We start from the raw sequence: 11,942 nt of genomic DNA, 5'->3' as shown, positions 1-11,942 counted from the left end.
ATTTTTTTTTTTTTTTTATTCAATAAGACCACGCACGCACAACGCTCCACGGCCGCATTTGCGTCATCGTAGGCAGATTCAGGCACACATGGTGGGTGGACTAATCGGACAAGTAATCGATGAGCAAGCATTGTGGTGAAAGAAAGAGAGAGAGAGAGAGAGAGAGATAGCGCGTAATGGTATGTTGTGATTATGCCATGGGTCAACGCGACACAAACTTAAATAAGCGCTTCGTAGAGATTATCTATTCTATAAAATGCAAATATATATACTCGCGTTACTAATATACGTAGACTGTGAAATAAAACAGGGTACTGGCTCATTGCGTACGAAACGTCGAATTTCGAAAGCTTCTCGGTTTTACGAAACGCTCTTGTTAAGTATAAATATCCCCTTTCCGATAATCAAGTATTATGATACATTATATTAAAGTGACGCGATCTCTTTATAAAATTCTCCGCGCTTCAAAAGATTCTTCGAGAGTTAGGATAAATTTATGGAAAGATTTATAGGAAAATTGAGAAATTTGTATAACATTACTCTCTATGAAGTCTCTTTAAAGTCGCGAGAGTAGGCTTTATTTGCTCTCCGGTACAACAGTCGGCGGACTATTTTTAAGCTGCTTATTTACGCAAACTGCCTTCTCGCGCCCTCCCGGAGCACTCTCCCGCTCGATGGTTTATCGAAAATCTTTTCGGGAGATTCTCGGCGCGCCGTTGATTTATTTTCCTCGAGCGAGGAATAAGTGACCACGTCGGATCAAGCGAGCGGATTACACGGTTTTCGCTTGATTTTCGAGAGACCGCGTTCCGGTGTCTCTCGATGACAGCTTCTTACGTCAACGGATTCACGATAAATCACACCGGTCGATCTGCTCCTCGACGAGGCACGCGCTTCACCGATCTTTCTCAAACGCTCCGTCATTGTCGACGCGTTCCTGAGAAATGTCCTGGAAAATGTCCAAGACCGAATATCGCTGGATTTCGCGGCAAATCTTTTTTATCATAGGCGCGTGAGATATCGCGAGAATGAGAACCGCTGTTGCAAACGAAATGAGTGGAATGCATCCTCGACAACAATCTAAAAATTCGCATTTCCGCAGAAGAGACGATCGATTGCACGACGAGACCGCGTTTTCCCTGTCCTGTACGCTCTCCGCGGCTTTTCTAAAATTACCGAATTCCGCGATTCGAGGATCGCGAGAGCGAGAGAGAACGAGCGGGAGAGAGAGAGAGAGAGTACGCGGCCGCTAATCGGCGACTCTATCTGTTGGCGATTAATACGGCGAAACGTTACTTACCACGTGTGACTGCCGTGTGACGAAGCCCCGGTGGTTATTTCGGTCGTCAGCCATTGCACCTTGTCCTGTAACCGGCCAATATAGCGATTTTTAACGGGAATATTGTCGGAGGAGAGGGAAATAAAAATTGATAGAGAGAATAAAATCAGTTTCTGAATCTTATAAATCATGATGTTTGATAATATGTCGGCTCATCTTTAGTTACAATCGAGATTTTCGATTCAATCGACAATTTACGAGTCGACATAAGTCTCTCTCGCGTGCTTAGTGTCTATTCGAAAATATTCCTATACATTTGTATAAATTATACTAATAATATGAAAATAAAATATCACATCTTAAAAATATTGAGATATCTCAAGAAACAAATTTTTTTTTATCGAGGAATTTTTATAAATATTATATATATTAGTGTGATAAAAAAAAATATTAAACAGTATAAAAAAATGGAAGAATTATCAGATAAAAGATATCGGATAAAAAAATCTGATAATTATAAGCGAAAATCACGATTCGATCCTTCTTATCTGATTTTATCGAACTTCTCGAGCAAGAAACTATTATAAAAATAGAAGATCGTTTAAAATTCTCCCTTTTCTGCTTCTTAATTTTAAAATCGCTCATAAAAAAAAAATTGTTTAATAATTGTAATATTTCTGGACGATTCTTTTTTCGATTGAATCGCAACCGGCTATTTACTTCGACCTCGTATGATCGAGAATCCACGCTAGCAATTCTCTTGAACGACATCTTGGCATCCGCAGAATTAACGTCATTAAGCGAATTGACGTGGTTTCACGCGAGAAACGAAAGGCATCGCGCGCGCGCACGCACGCACGGACGATGCACGCACACACGCACGCGCACGTTGGAAAAGCATGGTTATCATAGATAGACTCGAATATCGTCGAGTCGATTTACGACGAGTTGTGGTACACGAGGCGTTAAGAGCGATCTGTTGACGGTGCGTCGTAAGACAAGTTAGCATGCACATAATGTGAAATGTTATTCGATATTACATATAAAAAAATAAATATGAGTAAAAATAAGAAAATCTAAATACAAGCCATATCATTCCAACTTTATTAGAGTTCATTATTAAAAAGTTAAAGAATTTTAGAATAAAAATTTAATACTCACAAAGAGAGATATGTTTACTAGAGATTGTATTACAATACATTAGATTGTTGTATTACGGTTTTGTTTTCTTCTAACAAACGATCTTTTTAAAAGGACATGGATATTGAAATCTGAAAAATTGTTTTTCAAAACTGAGACATACGCTAAAAATCATACGGGAAAATATGAGAGAAATATTAGAAATCACATATTGATACAAGTTTAAAATATAAAAAGATTAAATTTTTTTCTTCTTCATTTATAAAAATAGACATTGTTACGAACATTATCTGTCTCCCTCTATTCTTCTATTATAAAACTGAACTATTTAATGCGAGATATTTTCGTGCAAAGTATCTATAAAAATTTAAACGCGAACTATTTACTCACATATAAGTTGAACTGACACTTCAAAGCAAAATGTGTTAAACTACATCGATATCAGCAGACCACAAGATGCCGTGTTTATGGGAGCATCCTAATCTAATTTTCTTCAACCGTACCGCGCGTGAGAGAGAAGTAATAAAGATGAAAATAGGAATGGAACGGATTTAATAACTTACAAGCGTGCACAATAGCAGAACGTAATTGTACTGTGTGAGAAAAGTAATAAAGATGATAATCTTAACCGCGCTCTGAAAGAGAAGAGAGAGAGTAATAAAAATGAAAAGTGAAACAGATTTAATAATGCAACCGCGTAACAGAAAAAAAAAAAAATTTTTTTGTTACGCTATTTAGATTATACAATTCGTCCGAGAAAATCACGGGAGATAGAAACTTTAGACAAACACAAGTCGATTTAATATGTAAAGGAGCGATGCGTGAGAACGTGCGAGCTTCAGGCGAGTAAGTTAACTAAATCGATCCAAGTAATATCAGGTCTGATAAAGTGCATTAAATCGCTGAGAAGTGAAGATATAGTCGAACCCTCTGTACTCTTAACATCCCTATTCTTAGCACTTTTATATCAACCTCCGTATCTTTTCCTTGCGCCGCTCCCTTACCCTTCACATTTACCACATCGCCGTACGTAGAGTGAGAAAGCCAATGAAGGACCAGACGATAAGCATGCATTATTCACAACTTTATCTATCAATAGTGCAACTAGCGTAATGATATTTTCATTTTGCGCATTTGTCAGCGGAATGAGAGATTGATAGCCGAGGAGAAGTGCCAAGAATAGAGCTTAGCTCGTGGAGTTTAGAATACGGAAATTCGACTATACGTCGGTGCCCTTCTGCTAAAATTGAGAGTCTGTATATATTTCTTTTTATATCGATTATTAAAAATATACGGCTGCACAAATAACTCGACTAGTAATTGCCGTAAAACTGTGGTCGACTTTTCTCCTCGACGGGTAGTTGCGTTTCTTACGGGAACGGAAAAAAAAAAAAAAAAAAAAAAAAAAAAACATGGAAACCGCAATGGAGCAATGCAATGGTCGCGTGTAGACACGCATATCCAGCTACGAAGCCATTTATGCTACGGTTACATACGGTTGGAGGGCGAGAAAAAATTTATAATAACGCAAAAAAAAGCGAGAGCGTTTTGTTATTATAAATTTTTTTCAGATTTTTTTCTTATTTTTATTTTCGCGATATATACTTTCATACACCATTGCTATTTTGATAAAAACGTCATCGGGGAGATATTTAATCGCGTCGACGTATGTCGCGAGTTTATCTTAAATTTTGAATGTGGAAAAATACACACACACACGTATATACGCGACACACCCATCGACTGATAATTTCGATCGATGCGAGGACGCTACGATCAGACTGGAAACTGCCGTTGAACGAAACGGATATGAAAATGAAGATGCTATCTGAATTTTATTTAATTTGATCAAAGCGAATATACTCTTTACGAGATATTTCATATTTTATGTTCAAATATGTATACGTCGGAAAAAAAAAAAAAAAGGAAAAGATAGGAAACCTGATTTATCTCGCAAGTTATTAAATTTTTATCATCACATATTTCCAGAATTTCAGAGGAAAATGGATTTAATGTAAAAGAATTATATAATGTGATTCTATAAAAAAAAGTGAGTTTAAAAGTTTGACAATTCCTATCCCCTCGAATTTTTTTATACCATTTTTTCGCACCCTCAAAAGCAACAAAGATATTCAGATGGTAAAGTTAAGCAAAATGCACACTCTGTCACTTCATTTAATGACTAGATTCCTATCTAAAAAATTATTAATAACTAGGATGTACAATATTACGACGATATGCAACATGATATGATAGAATTTTAATAGTAGCTGAAACGTACAAATAGTTGATGCTCTTTATGTCTTTTTATCGTTTTTTTCACACGAAGATGTAACTTTTGTTGTTTCGTGAAATTGAGCTTGTAAAACAACGAGCCATGCATCACGTACCCTCGACGCAGGTATCTACGTATGTGTACACACATGCACGTATCAGCCACTACGTTTATTATTTCGGAGCGATATCCGTCATCGTGATCCGTTTCCGATAAACAGCTTTCAACGCGCGCGTGCGTTCTTCCGAAAATTCGACGGCTAGAGATGCGCTTTACATTGTTTGCATTCCCGCGAGCGAAGATTGAAAATTATATCTGTTTCACGATATGTGAAATAGACAATATGCCGCATACATGTATACATTTTATATGCGTGAGACGTGAAATATTTGAAGTAAAAATGAGACTTTATAAAATGATCAAGATTCTCTTTCCCCAATATTCTAATAATTATGCGACTGTGTGCAAATAAAATTAATCAACAAACAGAGCCCATTTGAAGCATTTGCCAAAAAATACACGGCGAAAGGATTCTTCGGAATCGCAGGGAAATCGCACATGGGTATACGTGCCCCACATCTGTATCGCGTATGCGTATGCGAACGCGGAGGTCGGGTGTAAAAGAAAAAGAAAAGAAAGAAAAAAAAAAAGACAAGAAAATGGGATTCACGCGCGTCGAGATAACAATCGGAGAAGAGGGAAAACGCGGAAAGAGAGATCGGCGGGAAATGTTTCTGAGTCGTTTCTGCTCCGGTATCGGTCTATCTATAATACACATACGTACCTCGTAGAGAAAATATCACGAGCTATTCGCGGCCGTTCGCAGCGCCTCCGCTGGCACACGAAGACGCGAGACGCCTCTTCTCATCCACGTCCGACGGCGACGTCGTTGTTGCATCGGGGACTCGACCCGGCCTCGCGCTTCTTCCGTAGCCCACGATCGCATCGGCGGCGAGCTGCGGCCGCCGTTCCGGGATGCATTATAAGCGCGAGTCTCGTCGAGTCTCTTCGAGCCTCTCCTCGCGATCTTCCTTTCCCTCTGGCCTTCCTTCTGACACACGGAGGGGGTCTCAATTCCGCGACACTAGGGACACGCACATGACGCGGTTACTGGGGTCCGGAATGAGGATCGCACTACGTATGTATCGAGTCTCGCGAGTCCGAGTTGGGATGAACGTCGTCGTCGTCGTCGCCGCGGACGCGGAACTACAATGACCGAACTGCCTCGCGCGATGACGGTGAGCGACGGTGCCGTGTCAGTAACATGGCCAGGCCAGACTCGCTCTGAGCTTCTGAGAGAGTGAGAGAGAAATCGAGAGACCGCCGCGCTCTCGCCATAAACTTTCCACCAGATGGAGAATGCCCGACCATTGGTTTCACTCGGACGGATCGGTCTCGCAATCTGCTGGCAAAACTGCGAAGCAAATAGCCGCAAACTTTTTGATAATGATATAGTGTCGATAATGATATAGTCGTATATATATATATAACAAAATATTTTTTTATGTATTAATTAATATTTTTATAACCCGTTCGTTGCTTATTTTTCCACCAGATAGTTTCCGGTGGGTGTTTACCCGAGCGGAAGGCTCTGACAGAGGTAAAGAAAGTGAGAGAGAGAGAGAGAGAGAGAGAGAAAGAAAAAAAGAGTTCAATATTTTATAAAATATTTTATAATATAAAATATAATTACCAAAAAATTATATGATAAAAAGATTTAATAAAATCTTTACAAAAATTTTAATATTTGTATGTAAATATGTATAAAATAATTTATAATTACGTGTGATTAAAAAAAAAAGAGGATTATAAAATATTTAAAATATTGATACTAATAAACCTGAGAGCTATGCCGGCGGTAACGTATATGTTTTCGAGTGAAGCAAGTTTGATCGTTTTGAGACCGATTAATGACGTCATATACTTTGTTCTGGGTTATTAAGGGTACTTGAATTATTATATAGATTAATCAATGGAATACTTTGAGTAATCGTTTGATTGATTAATCAAGGCAAAGAATCTTATACTTTAAAGACAAAAGAGCGTTAAAAACGGGGAATGTATTTTATATTATTTATATTAATCAGATTCTCTCTAAATCTATTTTTTGTCAAACATATATTCATGGTAAATTGGATTTAATCGCTCTCAAAGCGATTAAACTTTTGCTTCACTCGAAAATACTATAATAGTTACCGGTAGGATCACCTATGCCAGACAGGTCGAAGGGGAAGAGTCAGACTAAGGAGAGATATTGTAGTTATATTTTTTATATTAATATTTTTAAATAAAATGAAAGTGGAAAAGACAATAATAGAGAAAAGGAAGTTTTAATCGTTTTTTAAATTAATGTCGTATAAATACATATCTAAATGTCCTGAGAAAAGTATTATTTTCGCATTTCCGGTCTTTTAATTAAAATTTCGAATGGAATTCCACAAGATAGAAAAAAAAACTTTTAACATTTTATACGCTAAAAAAACAAATATTGCACAAAATATCGCGATTTTTTGACATTTTAAGACATTTTGCGAAAATCTGACAGCTGATAGTATACGTTATATATTTAAAAATTAGGAAAAAAATTATTAAGAAAATTAATTTAAAAAAATTTATTTCATTTTACATGCGTACAAAGTATTTTTATATGTGATAGGTCTCGAAGCGCATATATCGTGCGTAATTTATTTATTTAATCAAGTAAGAAATTAGTGACAGAAATTCTAAATAATAAATTATCATTTTGTCGCGATCTTCGCAAACAATATTTCTTTAATAATACTTAAAATCAAATATATTTTTTTCATCCGATGTTTTATCGTTCGACTTTTCGACAATTTAAATATGATTTGGATTGAGAACGCGCAATAAAATAGTCATATCGCAGTATGGTCCATTGCGCACGGTATCACTCGCCGACAAAATGGCGAGGCGACGTGTATGGCGTGTGGGGGATGATCGGCCGATATTTCTTTTATTACTTCACTTTCATAACTCTCCAATCGTGCGTGGGATGATCGGTATTCGCGGGGGAAAGAATAAATTATTTATCATTTTTATTATTTTTTAATAGACACATTGCTCGTTCTTCTTTTATTTCCTCGATAGTATGTGTGTGTATGTGTGTGTATGATTCTTTTACAAATGTTATAAATTAATGTCCGTTACAAATTTCGATGTAATTTTTCGTAAATTTTTGCTTATAATTTTTAATCGAAAAATTACGCGACAAAAATCCTGATTAGGACACACTTTCCAATCTTGAGTGATCACGGGGAAAAGTCAGAAGTCAGTAATAAAGTTGTACGTCGTTTTTCAGTCACCTTTTCTCTAATGCTCGCTCGCGATCCATTTATTTCGATTTACATCGTTTCCACAAAAAGACATAGGCCAATAGATGGAAGACGACGTAAATGACAGCCATGATTATGATGTCGGGCCAAAAGTTGCGCTCGTCGAAATCGTAGCGGTCCAGTACCTCGGTTCCTTCGGTGAGGCAGGGTAGCTCGACTGTTTCGCAGGCTGTTTACAGCAAAGAAATCGTTGTACATCTCGTAAAAAAATATGTATATGTTGATGCCCAGTGTAACTTACATATATTGTGCACGCCTTTCCATTGGACAATGGTGAGAGCTTCCGTCGAGTGCAGCAACCAGGAGAAATATCTTACCCATCGCATGTACACGGGTAATGAGCTGTCAATTATCGAATAAAGAAGTCAATAAAAGAAACATAGAAAGATTCTATGATATAAAATGGCGGAATATATAAAAAGAAAGAGTCTACTTGTATTAGGGCTGTGCATAAAAATTTGTCAAAATAATAGAAAATAAAATTATAATTAAAATCGTGGTAAAATTGTTGCCACGCACAATATAATTAATAAATTTTTCTCGTTTAAAAAAAGAAGAGTTTTTTTGTTCCTCTTCTTTTTAATAATAGCTTTGAAAATTAACAGAAATGTATTAAAATTTACTTGTAACGACAATAAATACCTAAGTCTGATAAAAGGGCCCATGGTTATCATGAGAATGTAATCGAAGGGTACCAGATAGGCCATTGCCAGTGGCACGCTTTCGTAGACGGCCGAGAAGAAGCATCCTAAGAAACGCAAGAATTCCATGAATAAATCTAGATCATTAGGATGGTCAGCGATACTCCTTGCTTACCGCAAGCGATAGATATATTCATCGTGAATATAACCACCAGAATAGTCGAGCCGAAAGCGTCCATCGTGGGACGCAGTCCCGCGAGCCAGTATATTATCGTGGCGAACAGCATCGGTTCCACTAACAGACCCGGTATCTGAAAATTTCGAAATGTTCAATGCGCATGATTTTCGGAGGAAATGACGGAGGAATCTTACCAATGATATCATTCGCGCCACATAATAAAGATGAACGGGATACATGCCCGCCTTGTATTCGCGAACCAGAAGCGGGAACTCCTGCGGGATCAACGCCAAGATCGCATACATGGGAGAGAACGTGTTTTCGCACACCAAGAGATATATGACACCTTCCACGGCTTGTATGCCCAATTGATCGAAGTCGATGGCGCCGATGAAGCACAGGCCGGCAACCGTCGCGACGCTCTGAAATTAAAAATGTAACTTGGTAATTTATTTTACCCATATCAAAATTTTAAACGTATCCCAGATTAAGATTTTATATAACGGATTTTAAGTATATATAGGTATATATATTTTTTATTAATTATATACAAAGTGTCTTAAAATCACCGGACATTTTAAAAATATATTTTACAAGTGTTTTAAGAGAGAAAAAAGAATTAGATACACACAATATTAACAATTATAAAAATTAGAATTTTAAAATAAAAATGTTAAAAAAATATTTAGGAATATTATATATATATATATATATCTGATATATGTTGTATTTTTACAAATATTCTTTTTCTTAAGACATTACTTATATATAACAATTAAAAAAAGAAGAAGAACAACGTCTAGAATATTTTTGCAATTCCTTACGATTTTTTGCAGTATCCTAATAAATTGTACTGAAGGATCCCGCAGAACTTGCAGAAATCCGCGATGAATTAGCCAGTAAAGCTGAAGCCAGCAGCGCGATTCCTTGCTACATTAAATCGTATAACGCAATTAAGTCGCCAGGTTTTCTTCAATATTTTCAATATATTCGCGATCCGATTTACTTTCAATGTATCTTTTGCCAAAAAAGGTACTTACAAGGAGCGTGATTCGCAAATATCTCTCTTGGTCTGAAACAAAGAGATAAAGTATAATAAAAAATCTTTTCAATTATTTCCCTTTTTTCTTAACATCTATTAATTATTTTCGTAATAAATTTGCTTACGGGTCGCAATCGAATGGTATCGATCTCCCGTTGCAGCGTAACGTCGATCTCGTTGCACACTCCGCTCGTGAGATACGCATCGCAAATTTTCTGCTCAATTCTTCCGCTACCGTCCGCGTCGCCGGAAGCGATTGCTAGAGTCGCTACCAGGAAATCGGCCGGGTTATAATTGCGTGGACACTCGAAGCCTTGGCTACGGATGGCAATAACAATATTTTATGTTAATATTTTCTAGAACAGCATCCTCTTATAACGATTAAGAAGGAAAAATAGTTACAATCATAAGAAGCAAATTAAATGAGATAAAAAGATAAAAAAATACATAAACGTAATATTTTACGTATATTTTTTTATATTTTATATTTTTAAACAGTAAAATCTGATTGAGAAGAATCACAGTTGGTGGTGCTAGCTGATTTTTCAGTGAAATCTCTCTCTCTTTCTCTCTTATAATCAGTGAAACTTATGACAGAAGAACAAGATATGAGTATTTTTTATTTTTGTCGCTGCTTTAATCAGTGATCACTTTCACTTCAGTTGAAAAGAATACATACTTGGAAAAAAATTGTATCGCTTGCGTAGCGGTACCAGCGAATGCCACTCTACCGCCGGCTAGAAGGATTATACGATGAAAGCTGTCAAAGATGACGGAACTCGGTTGATGTATAGTACACAAGATCGTGCGATTTCTCGACGCAAAAGACATCATGTGCGAGACGATGACGCCCGCCGAATGCGCATCCTGTCCCGTCGTCGGTTCGTCTAAGAACAGTACTTCAGGATCCGTCAACAGCTATCAGGAAAGATTTTGTACCAAATTAGAAATTTGATTAGATGGAAATAAATATGCGTAGAAATGTAATACTTACTTCAGTAGCAAAGGCTAATCTCTTCTTTTCCCCACCCGAGAGGACTTTGCCGTCGTCACTGCCGCCGATGCGAATATCGCGTCTCTCCGTTAGACCCACGTCCCTCAGCAAACGATCGATCTTCAGTCGAATGCTAGACACGTGCATTCTTCCGTCTAGTTTCATTCTAGCCTGACAGAAAGATAAATGTTGAAAGTGTGAGACGCTTGAAAGGAAAAAGAAAAAATTAAACTTACCATAAACCAGATATGCTCGAGCACTGTCATCGTCTCGATAAACATGTCTTCCTGATACATGAAGCCACTGTGACGTCTCATGTATGACGAGGTAGCCGATGCACCGTCAACGCGAACATCGCCGTGCACGACGACGTCGGCTGTCAATTCGCAAGCAAGAGACGAGTTTTTCAAATTGTTCTTCCTTCAAAGATAGTCGGAGATTGAGAGAGTTCTACTTACATCCTGTGCGACATGCCAGCGCCGTCATCAGCGAGCTCTTCCCAGCACCGCTACGTTACGAGGGCAAGAAGAAAAATTTCAATTTCAAGGAACGATACGTCAGTTGATCCTAATACGTTGATGATTGTAAATAATTTACCTGCCTCCTAAAATCGCAGTTAGCTCGCCAGGCCGTACGATACCTCGAACTAAAAAAAGGGATAATTAAATATCATATTATAATGTTCTTGTTTCATATAACACACGTTGAATACCGTTACTGATGAGCTGCTTGCTTATGGTGCGTCGGTTTCGATCCATTGCATAAACGGATAAATTTTGCCAAGAGAGCATCTTGCACCTCTCGTACGTCGTACCCTTGATATACGAGAGGAAGAGAGAGATGAAAGAAAACAGAGTTTAAAAATTATATAAATAATTTTCTTCTTTAAAAAGACAATTTTTGAAGTATCTTTCGCTCACGATAACTAATGCACTGATCTTGAAAGCTTTGACGAGAAATGTGAAGAATGAGAAACCGACAAAGAGACGCGAGACGGAGATCGGCAACTAAAAGCAAGCGAGGCTCTTGCAAGCGTCGTG

At 37.5% G+C, this 11,942-nt stretch overlaps 1 protein-coding gene across 1 annotated transcript; it reads right to left on the bottom strand.

Moving 5' to 3' along the window:
* Positions 1-7,441: 7,441 nt before the first annotated feature.
* LOC115234079 (protein scarlet) lies at positions 7,442-11,856 on the bottom strand. The gene is made up of 14 exons (XM_029804817.1): positions 11,615-11,856; positions 11,500-11,548; positions 11,361-11,410; positions 11,139-11,278; positions 10,903-11,073; positions 10,588-10,826; positions 10,034-10,226; positions 9,907-9,938; positions 9,691-9,796; positions 9,061-9,288; positions 8,864-8,999; positions 8,690-8,795; positions 8,289-8,389; positions 7,442-8,216 (listed from the first exon to the last, which is right to left on the bottom strand). Exons 1-14 carry the CDS (start codon positions 11,691-11,693, stop codon positions 8,047-8,049), a joined length of 1,800 nt encoding a protein of 599 aa, XP_029660677.1. The 5' UTR covers positions 11,694-11,856; the 3' UTR covers positions 7,442-8,046.
* Positions 11,857-11,942: the final 86 nt, after the last annotated feature.

This window comes from Formica exsecta, unplaced genomic scaffold, assembly GCF_003651465.1.
Source record: "Formica exsecta isolate Colony F162 unplaced genomic scaffold, ASM365146v1 scaffold194, whole genome shotgun sequence".
Taxonomy (NCBI): domain Eukaryota; kingdom Metazoa; phylum Arthropoda; class Insecta; order Hymenoptera; family Formicidae; genus Formica; species Formica exsecta.
This window is presented reverse-complemented; position numbering and strand designations above follow the sequence as displayed.